We start from the raw sequence: 24,536 nt of genomic DNA, 5'->3' as shown, positions 1-24,536 counted from the left end.
CAAAATGCCAGCAATTAGAGCTTGGACTTGGAACTATGCCACACCTAACACAACCTCCCACCCTGTTCCTTTTTCGGCAGGAGTTTATGATGCTTTTCTCTGATTTGTACTTCCACACAATGCTGCAACGTCATCTTGGTATTTTATTACTCCAAGCTGCCCAGCTGGCACATGCCAGCTCAATGCAAGGGGCAGGCACTACAGCATCACCCAGTGCTGACACTGTTGGAGCAGTAACACTTCACCACTTACCAGTGCTGTGCAATAGACACATGATCAGAGAACAATCTTCTAGTGGTTACTAAGCTCAAACAGTGCACAAAGGCTCTGATCTCAGGCTAAACATACAGTTTGCTGCAATTACACTGAAAATAACTTGTTTTTTTTATTTTTATTAACAGCCTTCCTTTTTATCCTCAGCATGCATTCAAGAACACCAACTGTATTCAGCTTGCAGACTGGAATCAACACTTCAAAACCACATTTCATGTTGTTTCACTGAGTTTTCATACAGCATACTTAAGTGTATCCATGCATACACACAAAATAAACTTAGTTTTTAGACTTGTGACAGTATTTATAATGACAGAATAATTATTTACATTTGTTGCAACATAAATTTTTCCAGCAGTTTCAGAAATTTTAAAATGCACTGTTTTCCTTCCCCCCCCCCCCAACCACTGTTGATAATTAATATTGATGTCTACTACTTGAACCTTCTGGTTTACAGAAGACAGTAGATAATTCCAAAGCAAAACCAGCAGCTAAAGCAAACTACTTTCCACAATATTATCACATTTCATTTATGAAGAATTTATTATACATTGATCCTGATCAGCTTGCAATAATGACAGTTTAACAATCTCCAACTGCCACTAGTACATTAAAGTACAGCATGATCTGGAAGTCTCAAAACTAATCTAGCCACAGAAATTCAGATTACCAAGTGAAAATGAACTCCAAAAGCAGTAATAAATTCAAACTCTTCAAAATACAGAAAACAGAGCTACTGGCTACATCCCATTATAGTGGTTTCAAACAAAAGGGCAACATAAGCAAGCCACCAGGTAAGTACTGTTGCTTGAAATAGCTTGTAAAATACAGATGAGGTTGTGATACACCCCCATGATCAATGATTATATGGGCAATAGCCACAAACATCAGATCCACTGCACCCACAATGTGAGGATCTTACTGGTGAGAGGCATCACCTGTGAAGTTTCATCTTGAGCCAAATTCTGTACATTCCCTCAAGAGAAGAGTTTCCAACATACAGCTGCAGATCCATCAGGTACCTCTAGTTTTTGCTTTTATTTAGAATTGCACATAACACCACATTTTGAAGAAAAAAAAAATACATCACCCATGTTATCCCTACCAACACTAGAGCAAAATAGTATCCATAGAAATCTGCAAGATCCCAAGCACACACTGCAGAGAAGTCTTTCACTGCCCAACCAGATGTCATTCCCACTTGTTCAAGTAAAACACAGAATGGCTTCATACTAGGTACATTTTAAGAAGTGCTCAGACAATCAAACTGAGGTCCACTTTAAAAAGTCAAAATCATTTTTACTATGCATACCAGCTTTTCCTTGTAAAGACGATCATAACTCCAAGAGCTGTACAGTACTTATGAAAAGATAAATCTCAAATTTTCAATAGAGCTCTTCTACACTGAAATGAAGCACAGCTGTAAAGAAGTTGGAACTAAATAATCAAACCAAGATGCAAAATAAGAAGCTGCTTTCTAGGAAAATCATATAGGACATCTATGCTACACACCCAGAAGAATAAGCAACTACCTGCTACTTTCTGGAGTTTCATATAAGCATTTTAGAACTTCCAACCTTTTTCACATTTCTGCAGAAAAAGCAACGTCCTTCCACACAGAAAAGACACTTCCCAACATAAAGAAAATCAACACATTGACAAGTCTATAATATTAAATTTATTATTCCTCTAGTGATTTACCTTAACCAAAGCTTAAAGCAAGTCAATTGTAAAAGAAGAAAGCACTGTACACTTATGGTTGAAGAAAACTCCAAACCAAGAGTGACTGAAGGCTTTAACAGTCCCAGTTCAAACCTTCGGAAGGTGTTGCATTTCCCCAAAATGGGTGCCTGAAGCATAAATAAACTCCTCTTTACTTACCCCTCTTGTATGAGCGCCACTATTTAGTCAACTAAGGATCAAGTGCTGGACACTCTAAGGTGGGAATTGTTGAATTATATGATTTGTTTTCTACACTTCCATGCCTCAGTAAGCCTGCAGGCCAGAGGCTCCTCTTCAGGCTGGGAGGATGAGGTGAAGACAGTGAGCACTGGGCAAGAGGGGCATTGTGACCACCCCAGCATGACAGCTCACAGAACCCACAGTCACCCAGAGGACAAGAAAAAGCTAATAACTTCATGGCATCAAACACCATCAGCAGTATTTTTAGCAGTGCTAGGAGGTGGAACTTTCTTTAGAGAAAATGGTAGCACTATCACTGAATACAGCCTTGTGGGTCAGCCTGGTTTTGCTGCTCTGAAAAAATGAAATATAAGCAAGGATTCAGTCCAAGAAAACTTGCAGGTTTTTTGTATTTAATCACACTAATAAATTCTCATTAAATACTGTACAAAATATCCAACTAGCTTTATTTCAGTGTACACCAAATTTTACAGATTAATTTAACACTTTGTTTAACTCAAACTTGAGGTTTCAATGCATATGCTCCAGGACAGCTGATTTCCAAAGAATTTACTCTGCACTGGACTGGCCATAACTCCTGCCTTATATTCTGCTTACAAACCCAGCACAAATGTCAGCAGTCATGCCAGTAGGATGTTCCTACCACAATTTTCATAATCTTGGCCTTTTGCTATCCAACAACTCAAGAAATTAACTCAACACATGTAACAGAGCATCTCTGTCAATTAATTTTGCACTTATCAAAACCTGCCTCCTCTCCCTTGTTTGTTACTTAGTTTAATTCCACACCTTCCACTTATCACCCAATTTTCTTCAAAGCTCCTCCTTTTTCTGCTGTGATCCCAAAATAGGCAGACCAGCAGAAACAATGCTTTCTCTTATTATTAGTTCAATTTTGAGGGGGCAGCCCATTACATTTTGGGTTTTGATATTATGAAACTGATCCTAGTGCTGAGGTCAGGATCACTTTCTGAATGTGTTATCAGAATAGAAGTTATAATCTGATCCTTCTTTCCTGAACACCATAAGGCTCTGAAAGAAATCATATAGCTAGGTTTGTAACACCAGAGGCACTAAAATGCATCTTTAAACTGAGATTAAGGGAGTCTAATGAGAAGGACCACAGTCCCCAAATTATTAGTCAATAAAGGCCTTTTCCAACACTTCAGCTCTTCCCTGAGCCACAGAGCCTCCTCCCACAGCCCTAGATGTTCTGCAGAAAATATAAATGGCTGCAATTTTTTCTACAAAATCATTATTTCTGGCGGTTTGCAGTGGGGATATAAGTGTGTTAAGATCACTATTGCTAAAAGGCAGGAAATAAATCACTATTCTCCACACTGTGTTCCAAGCTGTCACCATACATACAAGGGGTTAATGAACTGTTATTACAAATTTCACATATAACCTGAAACAAAAGGCATCTCCTAACTGTTATAAAAGAAAGAGAATGGGCGAATACTATGAAGAACAACTTTCTAAACAAACAGCTGTTAATTTGATTCAGTCCTGGAAAAGAGTGCCCAATAGTTCATCAGCCTTAATTTGAGGGATGAGAGCTCCCAGAGAGGACAGACACATTTCCTCCAGGGTGAAGCAGAGGCTGTGCTGATGCTGAAACTCTGAGCCATGACCAAGAGTAAGACCCCCCAGCCCAGCCCCTGAGCTCAGAACCGGACTGCAGGCCTCATCAAACACTTTATTGACCACTGTGCACCTATGGGCCTGCTGAACACACAGGAAGGTACAAGCTGTCTCTATTCACTGAGTTGTCTCCACATGAAACCTGAAGCTCCAGTATACTCACAAAAAGGGTGGGGGGGTGGGAGGGGTGGTGTGTCCAAAGTCAGCTGATGAGTACAAGCTCTGACAACCCAACCTCCCAAGAAGCTCCTGCAAACTGACTGAGGAGGCAAAGCTCCCATTTATAACAACAAAAATAACAAGCTTAGAACAATTTAAAAAAAAACAAAAACAAATAACCTGAAACAAAGCACAACAATCACAAATGGGATGGTAGTTTTGGTAATTTCCAGTAAAAAAAGGCAAACAAGAACTTCAATCAGTTTGTCTTCTCTACTGCAGCTCCCTACTATCGAAGAGCCAAGTACCAACTCTGGGAAAAAAGCATCTACAAATTCACCATTCCACCTGTACAGTGTTCACTGTTACCTTGTACACCACCAATATACCCCTTAATCATGACCAATAAACTCAAAGAAATGCTCATTCATGCCTTCACTATAGATATATTCTGCACTTTACTGAGAAATAAAGAACTGATAGGTCAAAATTGAAACTATTTCAAATATTAGTTTGGAATATATTAAATTACAAGAAGTTTCACATTAACATCTGGACTTAAGCAAAACCTATTACTAAACCAAACTCGCCATGCAAAGAAAATATTTCAGAGTTCTTCACAGCATTTAATAGCAGAATATCAAAACCTACTTCTCTGAAAAACTAACTTAACACAGGCTGGGGCTTTGGAGTCAGTCACTAGACTTATGCTACAATAGTAACTGCAATCCTAAAAGTGTTCACTGACTTCTCCCACCAAGGGAGATTTTTTTTCCCCATTCCTTTCATATTTATTCAGCTGCTTTTTCTTTCCCCTCACTGTGACTCTCAAGTATTTATTACTGAAACCTGAAGAACTTAACTGAAAAACATACATAACATCTCAACCACCCAGACCTTTGTAACAACCCCAAACATGTATTTTACACTGCAAATCATCTCTGCCTTTCTCCAGTAAGGTCTTGTTCCTTCCCTTCAACGCCAGCTATTTGTACTTCAGGCCCAAACATTCTGTCCCATTCCCCAGGTAAATCCAGCGATCACTCAGTCTTCCGTTTTTCCATCCAAACTCCTTAAGCCGAGATCAAACACTACACCATATTCCTCTTCAAAGACTACATCATATTCCTCTTCTTTGGTTCTTCAACTACACTGCAGTTTCACCAGCAAGAACCTCCACATACCACATCTTACTTACATGCACCCATGATTTTTGAAGCGACTCCTCAGCATTCATTCCGCTTTCCCCTTTACAACCTCTATCCTTCCCAAACTCTAGAAATCTAAACTATAGTACTACTATCCTGTAGTTATACTATATTGATATCATTTTACCCACTCCTCCAAAACTGACTTAAGGGTAGAAACTCAGGAAGTCCAACTATCTAGACTAGTCTGTACTGTGTGAATAGAATGAGTTCAAAGTAAGACTTTAAATACAAATATGCCAGGAATACCTTTTACCAATCTTTACTATTTTATCAAATTCACATTAAGAACTTTGGGTGGCTACACTGTACCAACAGCCACTTAATCAATGAAAAGCTTGTCAAACCTTCTTCTTTTTATTGCACTTGTTGAATCATCACCAGAAAAGACGGAAGTACTACAGAGGACTTCTCTACACTGTTCTCAGTCACCCTGAAGTTATTATGGCACAGTAGCAACTCTTGACTAAAAAATTAGTAAGGACATAAAGCAGAAGTGACCTTTCAATTTCTCATACTTAAGAACCATGTTACCCCTTCACATTATATAAGTCAGGTTTTCTTCTTTATGGACTTTAATATTGAATCTAGCTCACAAAATATGATCCAGAAAAAAACCCCAAACCTTAATATTAGTTCTGCAGTACTCCCAGGAAATTGATTTCTTTGACTTATTCAAGTTCAGCCTAAATGCCAACACTTTTTCAGTTCTTTCTGCTTTTGAGTGTATGCTTCCTTTAAAAAGAGAGATTCACTGTGATACTACTGTTCTGTCACTAATTATTACCACCTATAGTATGAACATCTTAACTTCTCCATCCTAATCTGCTGCAAAATAATGGCACTTCAAAACAAGAAAACCTAAAAAATCCCACCACCACAAAAGCCTAACATTACGGAAGTAAAATAGAGGGAAGGATATGTCAAGGAATTTTAAAAGTTGTTTTGTCTCCCACCCATCCAGCCTAACAATAGAACAATTTCATGGCCACAAACACCAAACAGACCTCATGTTCCCTTTCTGTTTGGTTCCAGACCCAACTTCTCTTGCCAGTGCACCTTCATAAAAGCACAAACCTATTATAGCAATGGCTTCAAGCCACTCCATTTGTGTCAGAGACAAGTGGGCCGAAATGATCACACCATCTTCCTGCATTAAGGGCAAAGAGATTACACAAATGCAGGCAGACAGCTATTTCCTCAAGTGCTCTTCTATGTCTGCACTCCATAGTATATGCACTGTAATAGTCTCCAGTCTATATCCTGAAGAAGTCTGCTGTAATTAGGTTTAAATTTGCTAAAAAGGTATTACACACCCTTGAGCAAACACGTCTCTGCAAGCTAAGCACCTGAAAACCCCTACAACTCCCACCAGGGACCCTCTTTCTTTTCTCAAAGTGAAATGAATAGTTTCAATAAACTTTTTAAGAAACATGACTGAACTGAGGACAGAATTCTCCAAGCAAAAAGTTCTCTGATGAAAAACCTAGAGTAAATTTAACAGCTACAAAAGAATGAAATAAATTACATTCACTCTAAGCAGAGAGATTTGGAGTTACCACCATTAGGTGGAACCTGCTAACAAACTGCAGAGCACTACCTGTCTTAACCAGGCAGCAGACAGGACAAACATCAGACTGATTCGGCATCAGTCATTTGTCCATCACAGATTCAGAGCTTTTATGTGAACCTAACACAGTAGCAGGGGGATTTGGAAAGCACAAAAAGATTAAAACACCATCTGTGAGCTGCCCAAAAAAATTTAAAAAACAGGTTCTTCCTACCTAAACTACTTCCTCAAACCTAAACAAGACAGAGGTTATACTACATCGCCACACCATGGCTGGCACAGAACACAGTTACTGGGACTCCTCTCACCTTTCATAGTAACAAAATTAAGTGATCCTATAGTTGTATTCGTTCCAGTCACTGCACTGAAACAGCTGGTATTTCATAGATACACATTACCTGTAGATTAATTAGGATTCATAGTACATTCACTTACTATTTAGTTAAAAACTAAGCATTTTAGGTTTCAGAAAACTTACTGTTGTTTCTGCTTGAAGTTGTTTTTACAGACCTAACTAATGACAAAATTTAGTAGAAAAAGTAACACAAGCTATCACACAGAAGAAAAAGACTACATCATCTTCTGCTCCTGGAGACATTAGAGTAGCCAAAAACTGCCTACTCATTCAAGGTAGCAGCATGATACACTGCTTGTGCTGCAAGGAAGAAATGCCATTTGGGTTATTGTTTAACAAAACTACAGTGTCAGTTATCCAAAGGTAGGGCTATGTGTCCAGGTGACAACAAAAGGCCTTCAAAAAAGTCAGGACATTTGTGCAGTAGGTCATGGTGTTGTGCATGTAATTTTCCACACACACTTAAAAGGCTTTTTTAAGAGATGCATCCAGTTCAAATGTACACACTGACTTAAGTGATAACTACAGCTGTCTTTAAAAAAACTTTAAAAACACTTACCATTAAAAACTATTCTGATTTACAATCTAAGAAAGCGTAACACTACACAGAGCTCAGGTTTAACTGTTTAACAGCAACTCTTAAATCAATTACCTACCTCATACATTCTATCATAACAGCTGAATTTACATTTCAGATAAGTTTAAGAACATAAGTATTTAGTCACTGGTTTATTGTGCCCCTTTTCACACAAACTCAGTGCTGAAGTTTCTGAACCCACGTACATTCTTCATTAGATTAGGGCAGCACTTGGTTGTTTTCACTGTAACTAAAGCATGACAGTTTAGCCTCAACCTTTCAATTTCCCCCCTAATGCTCTATTCTCCAATGATAGAAAGTGGGGATGAAAACACTCTGCCACTGGCATACCAGTCACTGGGAGACAAATAAACTATAAACTATACCACCACCACTCTGCACACCTACCTCCCAAAAGCACTCAAGACCATATTTGAAAAGAGCTCTAAGTGCTATTAAAAACACTCTTATGTATTTATAGAAGATTGGACCTGCAACACAGAAAACTGGCTCTGCAGCAATGCTGGAATGTAGTGGGGGAACCCTAGGCAGATGAATTTGTGGTATTTAATAACTCTGCCTCCCCTCCTTAAGGAACACGGTTTCCCACATATTCACTCAGTGAACTGCCAGTGTCTAATGTTACTTTAATTAGCCTCTTCACTTTTCTAGCTGGTTGCACTAGTGTTCCTCAAACACACATGGTTTATTCTGCCCTTGTATTAGAAACATTTGCCCAATAATAAAAAAGCACTGGCAACCATCATTTTCACTTCAGAGTTCAGCTTCCTGTTCAAACAAACATGGGCTTTCCACAATCCATATCCATCCTCCCGTCAAAAAAAGTAGCAATGCTTTGGTTATACTGCTGAAAACAAAAGAAGTGTCATAAAAAGCTCATTGAGAAGCACATTCTGGCAAATGCTGCTACAGCAAGGTCATTAAACAAATGAGTGCTACACAGAAGCTTCAGATTTTACTGACAGAGATCCTACAAATTTCATCATAAAAGGCACTCAACCAAAATGATCTAAACAGAATTCTTGAAATAGTTTAGGTTCTGAATATATCACTGTTTTCCTCCCCAAATCTGCCTAAGTGATCAGACAGCATTTCTAAGCTTTCTGCTGTCACACAGAGCAGTGTTACAATCGCATAATCGCATTCAATGGAAAACAGCTGACATTAAACAATTTGCTCCAAACTCTGAAATTGCTAGCTCAAAGTTCCACCTTCCTTCAAATGGTCACAAATCAGAGCCATACAATCCAACCAATTTCTTGTTTAACAATACCATAAACTACAACACAAAGAGTTCAAAGTCACCAGCCTTCTTGAAGTAGTGACCAGCTCAAAAGGCCAGGCTATGCCAGAGACAGTTTTAGGCAGGATTAATTCCTATTTTCCCTGTGCAAGCCTTACAAGTCCTTACTTTTTGGTTTTAACCTTTACAGGGAAATTAGCACTCTTGTGTACTGTGCACCATCAGGGCAATCTCTACTCAAGGCCCCTAAGTCTTTCCTTGCTATGATCAGCCAGGTCTAATGCACTGGTGATTCACAGCGGAAGAACTCAAAAATTGAGGAAAATGGCAAAGTTGGTGTGACAATGGAGAAAGTTGGTGGAGCAAATAGAGTTACAAACTGATTTTGCAGAACTCAAGACTCATACTAAACGAAAACACATTCCCTGTTTCTGAAAGCTTACCTAAATGTACTTGGGAAGCAACAACTAGTAAGACCATTTGAACTTCAGGCTGTAGACACAAGAACATGCAAGAAAGATAGCCACAAAGGAGTAATATTTGCCTCTGCAGAAGTAGTAAAGGAACTCAGGTAGAACTCATCTAGCTAATTCTCTCTGAAGCTGCCATGCTGTGAATACACAAATCAACCCAGAATGATAACAAAGGAATCTGCACAGAAGTGAATACCAGCAAGTGAAAGGAGTCACAGCCAAACCATCTGACACCCATGTTCAGGCTGGAGCTACCAAAAAAGAACTTTAGGAACTGCCTTTTTTCCATTTGGTGTTTTTAGCCAGGAGTGAAAAGCATCCAGGTCAGGGAAGTGGGAAACACTCCCTGCACAAACACCACTCAAACATTCCACATAGTAACGAAGGTTCAAGAAAATTACTAACAATGTCACCTGTATAGAAAACTAGTCATAGTTAGACCTACCTGATCATGAGATAGGGAAAGCGAGGTGGATTTCAGTACACAACCACAAATCAATGTGCGTACAACCAACAGGTTTTCATTCCATGGAAAATCCAGACTGTGGAAAAAACAAATCTTTTGAACTGCAATCACATTCTCACTGCCAAAAACAGACAGGAAGAGAACACTTTGAGGTTACTCTTCCTGGAGAAGCATTAAACAGCTTCCCTTCCTCTCCCTTTGTACACAAACTCTAGCTCAGTTTTCTCAAAGCCATGAAAAAAAATACAGCCACAGAGCAGCAAGGAGCATCAGCAAACCTGGAAAAGAGCGAAGATGAGCAAATGTATTTGGCAACTCTGCCTCCAGGCCAAAGCAGAGTTTATGAAAAACCTTACAGAACAACAGAATTTAGCATCTCATTTTCTTTTCAAAGACATGCATATCTAAAGCAGCAAACTGACATAAAACTAATTTGTATATTTCCCTAAACTCCAACTAAATGTTTCCTAATATGTCCAGTTTCAAAACCACTTCTTTCCAACCAATTAGCAAATATAGCAACTAGTTGTTCACATGCACTAGAGTCCATATTGAACAGGAATTGCAATCCTTTGTTTCAGGGTCTAAACCATGTTTCTGAATAATGAACCTAAACCAACTGCTCTCAAACAGTGGTTCATTGGCCAACCAGAGGTTTTAAATGGTCCATAATACATTGTAGTTTCAAGTTTTGCAGATCAGAAGGCCAACACAGTTCAGTGTTGCTGAACAAATCACCGAGGGCCAACAGCACTTGCTACAAGAAGCAGCAACTTTGGAACCACAACAGCAGAAGACTGATGAGAAACAAAATAAGGAAGTTACAATCATTATTTACATTTAATGCATCGCTGCTGTGTCTAGAAACTGGAAACACACTCTCTTGTAGAGTCTACAGTCTTCAGCGCTCCAAAATACTCTCAGCAAAACAAACTGCTGATTTCACTGAGTATAGGCAATGACTTTAGGGACAGCATGAGCAATGCGGAACTGAGCAGCACATATGTTTTTTAAAAGGCAGATCTTCAATGTCATCTGGTACACAACTCAAGTCTTCATTTTTGCACCGCTCTTTCTCTCCACTCTACGCAAATTTAGAACATAGACACTCAAGGAAAATACAGCACGCTATGAAAGGAATGCTACTTAAAATAAAGCATCCTTCAGGTTTCTTTAAACCTACAAAGCCTCAAACCTCTCACAAATCTACATTTAGACCATAGCAACAATTCATCAGTAAAGAACTGGTTTTAATGCTGATATTACAGAATGCCAACAAAATCTGACTGACATTTATGAGTAACTGCTTGAAATTTGGTAATACTAAGTCACACTTTTCACCCAACTAAAAGTTCTTTCATGTAAGTCACAATTTCATCACTAATTGCATTCATTTCTATTTAGAATGGGAAAAACCTCCACACTTTAAACAAATCATGTTGTGAATGTAACATTTTACCACTTTTTTCCAGCAGTAGTACTCAGACACACATAAGTAACTGCTAAAACCACCAATTTAGGCAGTTATATAAACACAAGTACCTTCTTGACATTATTTGGAGAAATTGGGCTATCAGTGTCACTGACTGTATTGTTCCAATGAGGCTAAGAAGGATGCAACTTCCTGACACTCAAGGCGTCAAGGTCAAAACAACTGGGGATTTGAGCAGCATCCATCAGCTGATTCTGTATACTGCTAACTCTTGCTAGCAATCAGCTTGGGATGTTATATCCAAATGAGTTTCGTTCCTTCCACATTGGAGATGGGACCTCAGAGGTCCTACCCCTCATTTTTAAGGCTGTTCATGAACATAGACAAATGCTAAGTAAGCAATTTTATGAACCCTAGACATACAGTCTAAGGGTATCGCTCATAATTCAGCATAACATGCAGTTTAAGGCTACTTCCAACATGAAACCACATTGCTACAGTAAAGTTTGCACTGACCCTTGATAATGAACTTTTCTCTGTGTATGTTTTAAAGGATCAATTGTAACTATTTGAGTTGATGTACTGTTTCTCATACATACAGAAAACCTAAGCATGCTATGACTTCCTATTTTTTTTCCAAGAGCCTACTCTTAAAGAAGAGGGGAAATTTACTAATTAATTTATGCTAAAAGATAAGGAGAATCAGCTGCTTGGCAAAATGAAGAGCCCCTACCCCACCCCAAATCCTCCATTCAAACATTCCATCCGAGTCAACATTCCCAACACCCATGGCTTTCTGGTTTGTGCTTTTTTTTTCAGATAAGCATTGAAACAACTTTAGACCATACAGAAAAATCAAGAATCAGAAAAAAGCTTTCCAAAACAAACCTGCACTTTTAGCAAGTCCAAAGGAACAAGCACACAAGCATGTTTCATAGTATATGCTGTGTCTAACCCAAACACTAGAAGCCTTGGATCCATTACCAAGAGGATCACGATGTGAAATCAAAAGACAGTAACATAGAACTGGGTATCTAATTCCAGACACCTGTAGTTTAATTACATTTCACAACAAGGCGAGCATTGTTGTGATGCATTTGAACTTGAAAAAGCAGTTATCACCAGTTTTGGTGAGTCAACACACACTAATATCTTAAATCAATTCTGTGAACAATGAAGCCAAGTTTTCCTTTTCAGTAATTTTATTCTAATGTGAAACACGAAGAAACAAGCACCCAAAAAACTCCAATATAGTATGAAACTTTAATAAAAGTTGCTTAAAAACAAAGAGCAAAATTTTAAAGTAAACTGACTTGACTCCTAATCACACATCTTTCTGACATCAGGAAGAGTACTTTCAGACTGTCAGGAAAAAAAAAGAAACAAAGATCTGCTGTTGAAACATTACTCCCAAAGACTGTTGAAATGCATAACATGAAGCTTCAGAGACAGACAGTTTTATTAACAGGAGGCTTAATTTTAAACAGTATATACAAATCACATGACTTTTCCAAAGTTGGGACCACCTAGTAATCTGTCAAAACAAAATTATGCTAATGAATTACAGAAGCATCTGTGTAATGCAACCGCCTCTTTATTGAAGTACACCTTTATACAATCCTTCCATGGATTCCTGTACTGTGAAATCCTCCCAGGACGCAGCGCTGCACAGGTTTGCAAATCTCTCCTACACACCACATGAATAAAACTGTTGCCACTTGCACCTCTCAATTTTGCCTGCCCATACACTTCAGTGTTCCATGGTATGCAACACCAAAAGGCACTGTTCTTCTTTGTCAAAAAAAAAAAAACCAAAAACAGTTTGAAGTTTACTATGTTTAAGTACAATGATTTGCAGGGAATAGCAGGATTTTTTTCAGGCAATGCCCAAGTCATAAAATTTATCATAAGCCAAGCAAGGATGAACCAAAAAAATTCTACTTTTCACTTGCATAATTACTTCCTTTCCATTTCTCTGTTTTTCCATGGAAGGTTTCACTGCACAACAAAGAAAATGGCAACTCTTTACAGACTTTGAATACAACAGCACAACTTTATTGCAAAAATATATAATAAACTCAGTATTTTCAAGTTTTGGAGAAAAATAAATTTTATCTCTGAATTCACCCATAGCAGTAATTCACAACAGAGTTGCTGAAGATACAAGTTTCTTTCATTATAACCTAATTCAAAACTTTATCTGGACTCCAATCTTCTACTAATAATCACCACTTTGGTTCTCTTAGCAGAGACTCTACATGAGGAGTTCAAGAGACACGAGAAACACCAATATCCAACTAGTGTCAAAGATCCTTTCCCAACTGATTTGTGTAATCCTAACAAATCAAGCTACTTAAACAATGATTATTTTCAACTGAAAACATTTTGAATGTACTATAAAACTCTTATGATTTATGTTTGAGGTTAGCTATACTCGTGGCAAAAGTCTTATTCTGCACAGTTATAATTGCAATATATAAATAACTAAAGGTTATACCACAAAGAACAGCTTGAATTTTACAGAACGATTCTGCTCATACTCATAGGAATTAGTTTGGTAGACACATCAGCAAAGGGCATAATTCAACTGTTCATACAGTGAGAATTTTGGAAAAAATAAAGATACATACACAAAACAATTGATCTGTGTACACTGAGAATTCATTCAGTTGCAGAATAAAATCAGGACTTTAAACAAAGCTTTGACCTGTGAACAAAGCGAATTCAGCCAGCGTTTAACCAAACCTAAAAATAGCTATCTATTTTACAATGGCTTACAAGAACACCACTGAAGAGCTTCACTGACTGCATCTATTTCCCTTATCCAAAACTATGTCAAACCAATCTCAGTTTCTCAATAAGCACTGTGTCCAGAAGAGTTTACCAAACTTTTATGACGAATAAGAATCTGTCCAGCTTCTCCACATACTTGTACGAGGAAAATCCACCACACCTCTCTCCTTGAAGTTTCTCATGTAATGGCTAACCCAGTGCTCTGTCTTATCAAAACCAATCTGTTTTACAATTTAAACAATCCACAGGTTCTATCCTGGAAATACTATAAAAACCAATCCAGATGCATTTGTCACAGCACTATGAATATCTATTCTACAACTACTTGATGAAAAGCTACCCTAATACAAGTTTTACTTTTCTGGAACCTATAGGCCTGTCATTTAAATCAACAACAGCTGCCATAGCTTCATCACGAGACTCAAATGCAACCATTGCTTCTCCAGTGGGCATACCTTTTTCGTTGTATTTTAAGCACACTGAACCAGGGATCACTTGGTAACCATAAAAGAAATCCAAAATTTCATCCACCGAAACAGTAAAGGGCATATTCTGCACTTTAATGACAGTTGGCCCTGGCTTCCCAGACCCTGTTCCAAAACCCGGGGGTCCACCAATATGTATGTTTCCTGGTCCAGGTCCAAACCCCGGAGGTCCACTTAAATGTCCAAGACCACTAGCAATTGCTGGAGGACCAGCACCAAAGGCAGGGGGCCCACTTAAATTGCCAGGACCATTACCAAATGTCTGAGGACCCCCTGCAAAACCTGCTGGTCCACTCAAATTAGCAGGACCACCGGCAAAACCTGGTACCTCAATACCTGCACCAGGTAAACCACTAGCTGCAACTGTGGGTATTCCTGGTCTAGAATCAGGAAAGCCACCTATTCCAGGTGGTGGTAAAGGGGGACCAAATGTGCCAGACCCACTGAAGTTACCAGGGAAATTAAACGGAGGACCATTATTTGCTTCTTTAGCATTTCCACCCAAGAAGGCATGCTCATCCCCACCAGGGCCCTGTGGTCCTGGCACAGACGCATTTCCCTGGATTGGTATTTTCAGGATCTTTTTCCCTTGAGATGGTGGGTTTCTCTCAATATCTCTCATTTCTTCTACAGTTATCAAACGCAAATTAACATCTCTTCCATTCAGTTTTTTACGGTGCAAGCGCTCTGCCTTACGAGCATCATCTTCAGCTTTAAACTGAACCAGTGCTTGTCCTAAACCTTGCCCGTTATTATCAACAAGAATTTGTACAGAGTTTTCTTCTACTGCCAGTCCCTCTAGAAATTGAAGTATTTCAATTTTTGTTATATTGTATGGAATATTAGATATATGTGCACAAAGTTTTGGCAAGCCTGATTCTCCCTCGGCATTCATCAGGATTTCTCTCTGGTCATAGCTGAAGTTCTGCAATCTTTTACGAATCATATCTATCTTTTCTAACATTGCCTTTTTAGTAATTGGATGTACCTGAATGAAGCGATTCCCTATGTACTGCTTATGATGACATAAAGCTGCTTTATAATCAGCTTCATTCCTAAACTCAACAAACCCCTCTCCAATTGCCTTCCCATTAGGTCCATAAGCTATATAAATGCTGTCCTCAACTATATCCAGCTTTTTAAAAAAATCTATCACATGTTTGTTCTCCGATTCAAAGGGAAGACCTTTCAAATAAACACAGAAACCATGCTCATGGGGAGATCTCGACCGCGACCTTTTCTGTCCAGGGGGAGATTTGGACCTAGGATGAGCCTGGGGAGGAGGATGTGCCTGCCCAGAGGGACCCATGGTTTGCTTGAAAGTTATGTGGCCTCCAGCAGCTACCCACTGTCTCTCTGTTGCAGGACTAACTTCAACATAGCGCTGAATCATCAGCATTCTGTTTCGCTTCAGTGCTTCAAATGTATCTTGAGGAGAAAAAAACTTAACTAGTCCATTTCCATTATTTCGACCTACATGATCCTTCAGCATATGGACTGCATCCACACGGAGCCCAAGGAAAAAGTCTTTCACATCAGATTCTGTTGCAGTAAAGGGCATTCCATGAACGCTGACATACAAATCATCTGGATTGATTGGAATTGGCTTGACACTACCTTGAGAATTCATCTGGATAGGATTTACAGGATTCATGGGACCAATAAACAATGGATTCAAGCCGCTGTTCATATTCACTGCTGCTCCAGACCCATTCATTCCAGTGGGTAAGGGTGCTACAGGTGGAGGATTCATAGGAGGCATTCCTGATATGGGAGGCAGGGGCGTCATTGGAGGTACAGGGGGCACAGGGGGTATTGGAGGAACTGGAGGAACAGGAGGCAGTGTGGGTACAGGAGGTGGAACAGGTATAGGGGGAATAGAAGGCATTGGTGGCAAAGATGGCATAGCCGGGATAGGAGGGATTGGTGGAGGAGGTACCGTGTTCAGTGGGGATGCTGTGCTAGGTATAGTTGAGCTAAATGTTGGACTACCAAAGCTACTCCCAAGATTTGGAGGTGCAGTCCCAATACTGGCAGTAGAAAATGTGGATATGTTTTTATTGCTTTCATGCACCGTAGTAGAAGCAGTTACTACACTAGGAGAAGGATTATTAAAGTTAGGTACAGTAGTAGGTAAGTTAACCCTTCCACTCATTCCAGAACTAGGTGGTGGTCCCGACCTGCTAGCATTTGCTGGTGGCATATCTAGATTGGCAGTTTCAAAACGCCTACGACTGAGTTCTATCATGTTCTGCATTTCAGTTTTACTGCTCAGCAACAACGTTACTTTTGACCCTTTAATTGTACCACCTGTGCGCATCATACCAAGCCTTGCATCTTCATCAGTGGCAAAAACGATGAAAGCCTCACCCAGTTCACCCCCTACAATATGTACGCCCCCATCAGGAATGGTCAATCCAGAGAAGAAGTGGCGAATGTCCATGGTCCCCGCCACAATCGGGAGACCTTGCAAGCGGATGACCACAGCCATGCTGCGCTGAAACAACACACACCTGCAGATGAGAAAAGGCAACGGCTATGTCAGACTACTGTTCGTGACACCATGCAATTACCTACACACACCATCTACTATATTTGTTTATATACACCTAATAACATCTTGAAAAGATTAAGTGTGTTTATACTCCAAGTTCCTTATTCATGTTTGTTTACTTCATATAGACTGAAGTATTAAACATTTACCAATGGAATCAGTATACATTTTGCACCAAAAATTCCGAAATAGCTGTTATATGCTATAAGACGCAAAAATGTCAGTTAAAAAAAAAAAACAAAGGAAGATCAAAAATCAGAACTATTACATCAGTAGCTCAATGTTTAATGGAATATAAGCAAAAGAAGTATTTTAGCCACACAAAACAAAATTAATTTCACTGATATGGTATCCACTGTATCTGACAATATGACTTGACAAATTCTGCACAGCTATGGGAAACAAACAGTTCCCTTTAATTTGGGGAAAGATTTTACCTCCTGCCAGGTGAAGACAACTAGAAACATAACTGTGGGTTGGTTAAGAACAAAAACCCATTATGGACAACTAGCAATGGTGAGACTCACAAGAATTCCTAACAGGGAGCATCGGTACTATACTGAGCTGATGTTTTTCTCCTAGCAAAGGCAAGAGGTCCAGGTGACCTGAAGCTTGCTATTATAACTAGACCCAGACATTTTGTGACAACGGAGGCCTAAATTAAATTAGCTTTTATGCATATCTAGCTAGATATATGACCTTTACAATTTTCAAAAACAAGGTATTTTTTAATAGTTGCAGATATTCTGTCTAGCATGACCCCTTATGTCTCAGACATAAGTAAATGAATTTTATCTCCACAGCTGGCATTAACAGATGCTTAAGGTAATTCTGAACAGCTAGATCTGAACAGTTACCTTGTGACCTCAGAAGTCTGAGGTCTTAGCAGAAGTTGAAGATAAAGAGGAAACTAGATACTTGTCACTTATGCAAACCTTCAGCAAAGGCTGAAAGCATCATATTAAATAATATTAGCACAATTCAACAGTTCAAAAGCCAGTCTCTCATCCTAAACCATCACCAATAGCACCATGCTTCACCTGAGCCACTTCATCTCTGAAACTTCTTGACTTCCTAAGTACAAGCCAGTTCAGCATCTGTATGGAAGATCTCCAAGGCTTCCATAAGTCAAATACCAATAGTGTTAACTCAGCATTTGAAATCAAGGATGAACCAAATCACAGAACTGTTTAGGCTGGAAAAGACCTTAAAGATCAAGTCTAAGCAGATGCCCCAAAGCAACGCCACAAAGCTATCCATCAAACACTCCTGCCCATTACCAAAGCTCTGACCAACTACAATCATTAACCATCTCCCCAGCAACTCAGCTATACCCCAGCATACAGTCAAATTTTTAAGTTGGCTCCATTTGCTTGTCCAGGTCATCCAAATACTTTAGAGAAGACAAGTCTTGAAGGACTAGGTAAAGCCACAATTTAACCAGTAAGGCTGAATTCAGTACTTAATGTAAACAAGAGTAACAATTCTTCTGTGGGGTGAAGAAGCAACAATTCTTTTGTTTGCATGATGGAACCTTAGATTACTAAAATGAGTCTTTAAGTAATTTGTTCTGTTGACCAACACACCAGAGCTAAACCCTTCAACACACTAATGAACTCTAGCAACAACCTGGGGTATGACAGGGCATTGCCCCACAACTAACACCAGACACCAGAAAGGTGTGGAGGACCTTTCTCCCTCAAAAGAACAGCAAACAAGCCCATTCACACCAAGTCAGCTCTGCTGCTCTAGTCGCTGTGCATGAATATTGGATTCCTTACTGCACCATCCTGAAAAAGAGACTAGAACTTGCAGTTCATAACATAAGAAAATTTAGAAAAAAGAAAAATCACCACTAAAAAAAAACCCTATTCCACCAAGGAAAGACAGCAACAGAAAGGCTTATACTACATACTAAGCTTTGGGGATGATTTTTTTTGAAAGCAACTTTCTCATCTCCATGGTGAGGTAACAGAAGCAACATCCTCGCCTTTAGCACTTGTAGTGGAATTACACTTAATCTGAAAATAAAATTCATTGCCTAATCGTTTTCCAACAACTAAATAACTTGCCCATAGGAAAAAAAATCACAAGTCAAAATAAGGACTACCTATTCTATCTAAAACATCTAAAAATGTATCTAAGACTTTTTGCACTGTTTTAAAAAGCAGAGTTTTAGAAGATCCTATTGGTTTGAAATTTGCCTAGCATTTATGACAAGTTCTGAAATTTAAGTTAAAATGAAAATTCTTCCTCCTTTAAAGAAGATACATTCAAAAGTATTGTAAACCCAAGGTTTATGTTGCGCTACAGGATTGCTTTTGAATTAGATGATTCTGAAGCAAGCATGCAGTATCAAAGTATCCCTGGCTTTGTACCTATGTTTTTAAACTGGAATACTACTAAAAGCAAACCTTGCCAGGTTTATGTTTCTTCTACTCCTACTATACATAAAAATTAGTTTCAGAAGATTTTATGTATCAGAAGTTAAAGATATTTGAAGTTTCTTGTGTTAAATGGGAGACTACTTTTAGCTATTTCCTTAATGCAAAAGGAGATGACAATCTGATATAGCCATTGGTTGAATAAAGGCAACTTGGGAAGGTGTGTGTACTAAGGTCTGCTGGTTTGAAACACCTTACATTCTTTAACAGAACTGACACCTGCTAGATAACTGCATTTATAAATGATTTTATGAATCCAGCCCAGAAGACAATTCAACAAATAAAGTCACAGAAGAATTCAAGCATTTGAACATTTACATAACTTCAGGGATAATGCAAATCTTTCAGTTTTGCATTAAATTCAAAACTCCATAATAAATGCTAAGGGAACACTTGAAGTCTTGTTACTCTAATCAGGTCCACTAAATCACTATTGACAAAACAAAAAAATCCAAAGAGCTGCTTGGGCATACAGTCACTAGAAAAACTATCTACAATGACTTCAGTGTAGTTAACTCCATGCAGAATATTCAGCAAATGATTGCTCAATATTAAGCAAGAGCTGACTGTAACATGGTCTGAATAAAAAGAATGTTAAGGACTTGATTAATCAAATATTTTTGACAAAGGAACACGTAATACAGATGCTTCATTTTTTCAGAATTTTGATGCTTAGACAAAGTAGTAGTTAGTGACAGTTCTGTGATTGACAAAAAAATCTCAAGGACCAAAAGGGCCAAATTTTAAATTTCTAAACACTCACATACCATATTTTTTCCAAAATGCACTTAAGAGACAATAACCCACTTGCTCAAATTTTCCAAGGAATGAAAATGCAAAGCCTGCCCAAATATTTCACTGTCCACTTGCAAAGACCAGCACATGCAGAGGCAATGTTAACTTCAGACACAAAACAGGCCGCACGCCAGTTCAAAAGGCACTGAAGGCTTTTTGTTGGGCTGTCAGGCATGTTCTCAAGCTGCCTGCTTTTCTCCTGCAACAAAAACGTACTTCAAGGCAAAAGTGGGTTTTCTTGCCATTTTGTGTGCTTTGTGTATCTGTGGAAAGACAACATCCTAGGGGTGTACTGTGGACAATCCATCCCCATTAGTAAGCCACGATCAAAGCTGGAGATTTACAGGCTGCTGACGACCAACCTCACTCAACTCATTTGATGAATTTTAACACGTCTTGACAGTACTATCTTTAAAAATGCTGATGTTACACAGGGAAAAAAAGGTGTAAAAGATGACAATACTATTTATTTCATCAATGTGCTAGTTGGTAAAATAAGAATAATTTGGGTCATATATACAGATTCATAAGAAGACCAGACTAGCCTTTTAAGATGTATAGATTTTGCAATAGAAAAATTCAGAAGATTCATCCTAGCCCCTGAGAAGTATTAAAGTACAATACCCACATGATACACGCACACACATACTTGGCAATTCTTGGGTGAAGACTAAGAACTGCCGAAACACTGGTACTGTAGGAGGAATTTTAAGTATGAGACTCTCACAAAAGTTAAAACTGCAAACTACAGTTTTGTCTTTTACTTTTTTAAGGCTAAAATCAACCTGTTATAGTCATCTTTGAGCCAATTTGAAACTATCTGTTCCCTTTAAGTGTTGCAAAACCCGGTTAGAACCAAATGATGTACATTTCTACACTCCAACAGTTACAAACACACAGACCTGTGGCTTGCAGCAAAGTAACTGCATTTTCCAACAGTGCAAAGTAAGTGGGAGAGTGTTCCAGACTACCACATGCTGATGAAACAACAAAACATTAGTTTGGCAGAAAATTCTGTTTACAAGAAAAACACTGCCAAAACCACCATCACCAGTGGTGAGTAGACAAGCTACAGATTATTTGACCCAAGTCTTTTGACACAAATTCAGATTCCAAAAGCTTCATGTGTTTCTTAGGATATACTCAATATGCATATAAAGAAGTCTTCAATTCAAAAGCTCTTACCTGCAAAGACAGATGTTTTTTTCCTTAACAAGTAGCAGAAGCCAAGCCAATCCTGTGGGCAACCAATTAAAACCAACTTTTAGACTGCAATAAAGAATAAATGGAGGCAAAAATCAATGCAGGCAACACAACAGCAGTAACAGTCCACAAAGAACTGTATACAAAGAATTTCAAACCTGCAACCACCAAAAGGCACTGCAACATACAAGAATCCTATGGGTGCATTTTCTATACATTATCTCTATATGACTTACTGGCAAATGCATTGTAGAGCTTTTGTATGGTTTCAAGACATAAATATGCCTTCCACAAAGAATATGGAAAGAGTCAGAAAGTATTGAAAGAGTCTTTCGAATTTTTCCATCACCAACAGGTGAACAAATCTCTCTTTCAAAGGCAAAGAACAAGAGTTAAATACTTGAAAGCCCTGAATTTTACCAAACCCTTGCTCCACCAATAATCATATTCCCTCCTCCAACTATGCATCTACTTACTCGAACAAAGAAACGTAGAGTAAGCCATGCCTAAGAAAACCACCCTGGAACGGCAGCTGCAGAATGCCAAAGTCACACTAGCTGGCGAAGCTAAGTGACATTTCACAGCCATGTCTAGGCAGTCAATTCCACAGAGCACACAGCAAGAACTCCTATAAGACACTCTACTTTAATTTGTAATCTGCCATTTCATTACTCAAATCCTGATCAAATGCCCATTTTTTTTCATCCCTGTATAAAATTATCTTCCTAGGTTTACAACTCAACAAAAAAGCCAAGCATTTTAAGTGCCAACACATGTATTTTATATTTAAAGATGGGATGGAAAACCTTTGCTCTTTTTAATTACTTGACAGACCATCTCACACTAAAACTGTGATTCTTTGGAAAGCCATTGAGGAATGAATCTCACTAAGAACAGATAACTGCCTCCTCCTCCTCACACAATCCCAACAAGCTGGTTTCAGTTACAAGCATCATTACCAAAGTGAACTTAGAGCAAGAGGTACTAACAAACCCTCCACAAACTCCCTAACAGAGGGAATTAAAACAAACGTAGCTATTCGCACATCTTTCAGGACATTAATGGCAGACTTACAAGTGAGAAAGATACAACTACACTATACAGACTTATATTAAAATGGCAAATGCATTTAGAAAAATAAGACTTTTGCTTATTAGACTTTTAAGAGAAACATGCAATCCTATATTAGAAGGACTCAACTACATACTTTCATGTATAGCAGTATCAAGCAGCAGTTTACAAAGAAAGAAATTTAATCACCTGAAAAACCATTTCATGCAAAATCACACCTGCTTCAAGCAGCAGATAAATCTTTCGTGCACAAGGAATTTCCCATTTAGAAGAAAAACCCAAATCATTAGATGGATTTCCAGTACAGCAACCACGGTGTTGCATTCGTTCCTCTTCACAACACTGAAAACAAGCTGAAGATTTGCAGTGGACTAAGGCAACACAAACAAAACCAGGCAGCATACAGAATAGGTGCAAAACGCCACTCTACTATGTTTAACTTCTCCACCAAATACCATCTACTTTTCATTTAAAGTCTCAAATCTCTCAATTTTAAACAAAACCATCCATGCCTTCTGCAGGCAAAAATAACCTTTCCAATCAACGGAATACGAAAGAGCACATTAACCAGACAAGCACCGGCTAGAGCACAGGTGTTCCCACATAACGCTGGCACCACACCTCTGGGAGTTCTCCGGAGAAACTCCACAACACCCTGTCAGCTGTACAGAAAGACCCAGCATCCTCTGGACACACAACGAATGATTAAACCAGAGGAATCCACCAAGGAAACAACCGGCCGATTTGCCTGCCTACCCCCAGCAGATCAAGGTGGGGAAGCAAACCACTACGAATAACAGGTAAGTGTTAAGAGTGAGTAAAACCAGAGCCATAAGGTTTTTCCGAAAGAAAATTAACACTGTGTATTTTCGGGACCCATTTGAACGCTAATTCGGTTTTTTTCTGAGAAGGGTGGCTTTAAGTTGTTTTTTTCTTTTACAGATTTTGGGGGAGGGGGTGGTATTTTGTTTGTTTGGCTGTTGCTGTTTGGTCTTTGAGGTTTTTTATTTGTTTGGGTTTTGGTTTGGGTTTTTGTTTGTTTTGGTTTGTTTGTTTTTTTTGTAGCGGAGGTGATTTTTACTAGCAAAAGAGAGCGTTACTTTACCCAACAGCAACCTCGCTGGTGTCTATAGGGTACCCCCGAAGAGCGGTGGCAGCGCCGCAGAGGGGACCTTCCTCTCCGCAAACCGCGGAGTGTTTGGCTCGCTTTGTCCCCCGGGGCCGGGCAAGGCGCAGCCACCCCGCCCGAACACCCGCGGGATCCAGACCCGCCGGGGCCCCGCGCCGACAACGGGACCACGCAGCTCCCCGCCGCACCCAGCCCACCGGGCGCCGCTAAGACCCGTCAAATCCCCGCCTCCGGCCCCGGCACAGCCCCCGCCATGCGGTCCTTGCCCCGTGTGGGGCCCAGGCGCCGCCGCAAGGTCACTCGGCCACCCCGCCGGACGGGCCCGCGGCGCCTGCGCTCGGCCCCCACACACTCACCTGCCCGCGCAGCTCCGCGGGCCGCCGGGCGGGCCAGGGACGGGAGAGCGGCCGGGGCCGGCTCCACCCGCGGGCCTCAGCGCGCCGGGCCGCAGCGAGGCGGGTGCGGTCCCACTCGGCGCCCCGGGGCCGCGGGCGGGAGGCACCGCCCGGCCCGGCCCGGCCCTTTGTGCGCGGGGAAGCGCCCGCCCGGCCTCCCTCCCCGTGTCTCCCCGCCGCGCCGCGGGCCCGCGCCGCGGAGCTGGGCAAGCGGCCCGGCCCGCCCGGGCGCCGCCGCGCTCTTACCGAGGGATCTGTACGGGAAAAAGGGTTAGAACGGATCCGCCCCGCCCGGGCCCGCGGCGCGCCGAGCCCCGCGCACC

General features: G+C 40.0%; 2 protein-coding genes across 4 annotated transcripts in view; both read right to left on the bottom strand.

Moving 5' to 3' along the window:
* LOC136298253 (copine-1-like) overlaps positions 1–17,071 on the bottom strand; it is a 21,856-nt gene extending 4,785 nt beyond the window's left edge. The window contains exon 1 of one of the 2 annotated variants that reach the window (XM_066198880.1): positions 16,993–17,071. The gene's annotated coding sequence lies outside the window, so the exon portion shown is untranslated. Of the gene's footprint in view, positions 1–9,891; positions 9,975–16,992 lie in introns of those variants that run through there. The other variant, XM_066198881.1, reaches the window with a different exon arrangement.
* Positions 12,589–24,536, bottom strand: RBM12 (RNA binding motif protein 12). 2 transcript variants are annotated; one of them, XM_066198878.1, is made up of 3 exons: positions 24,460–24,536; positions 21,601–21,684; positions 12,589–17,135 (listed from the first exon to the last, which is right to left on the bottom strand). In XM_066198878.1, the coding sequence occupies exon 3, from the start codon at positions 17,111–17,113 to the stop codon at positions 14,474–14,476; it is 2,640 nt and encodes an 879-aa protein (XP_066054975.1). In that variant the 5' UTR covers positions 17,114–17,135; positions 21,601–21,684; positions 24,460–24,536; the 3' UTR covers positions 12,589–14,473. The 2 variants fall into 2 exon arrangements, with proteins under 2 accessions (XP_066054975.1, XP_066054976.1); XM_066198879.1 differs by having other exon boundaries at positions 21,601–21,652; positions 24,460–24,478.

The sequence above is a fragment of the Chamaea fasciata genome, unplaced genomic scaffold, assembly GCF_029207755.1.
Source record: "Chamaea fasciata isolate MVZ Bird 193981 ecotype frontalis unplaced genomic scaffold, bChaFas1.0.hap1 SCAF_17, whole genome shotgun sequence".
NCBI lineage: Eukaryota > Metazoa > Chordata > Aves > Passeriformes > Sylviidae > Chamaea > Chamaea fasciata.
The sequence above is the reverse complement of the archived record's forward strand: the minus strand, read 5'-3'. Positions and strand labels throughout refer to the sequence as shown.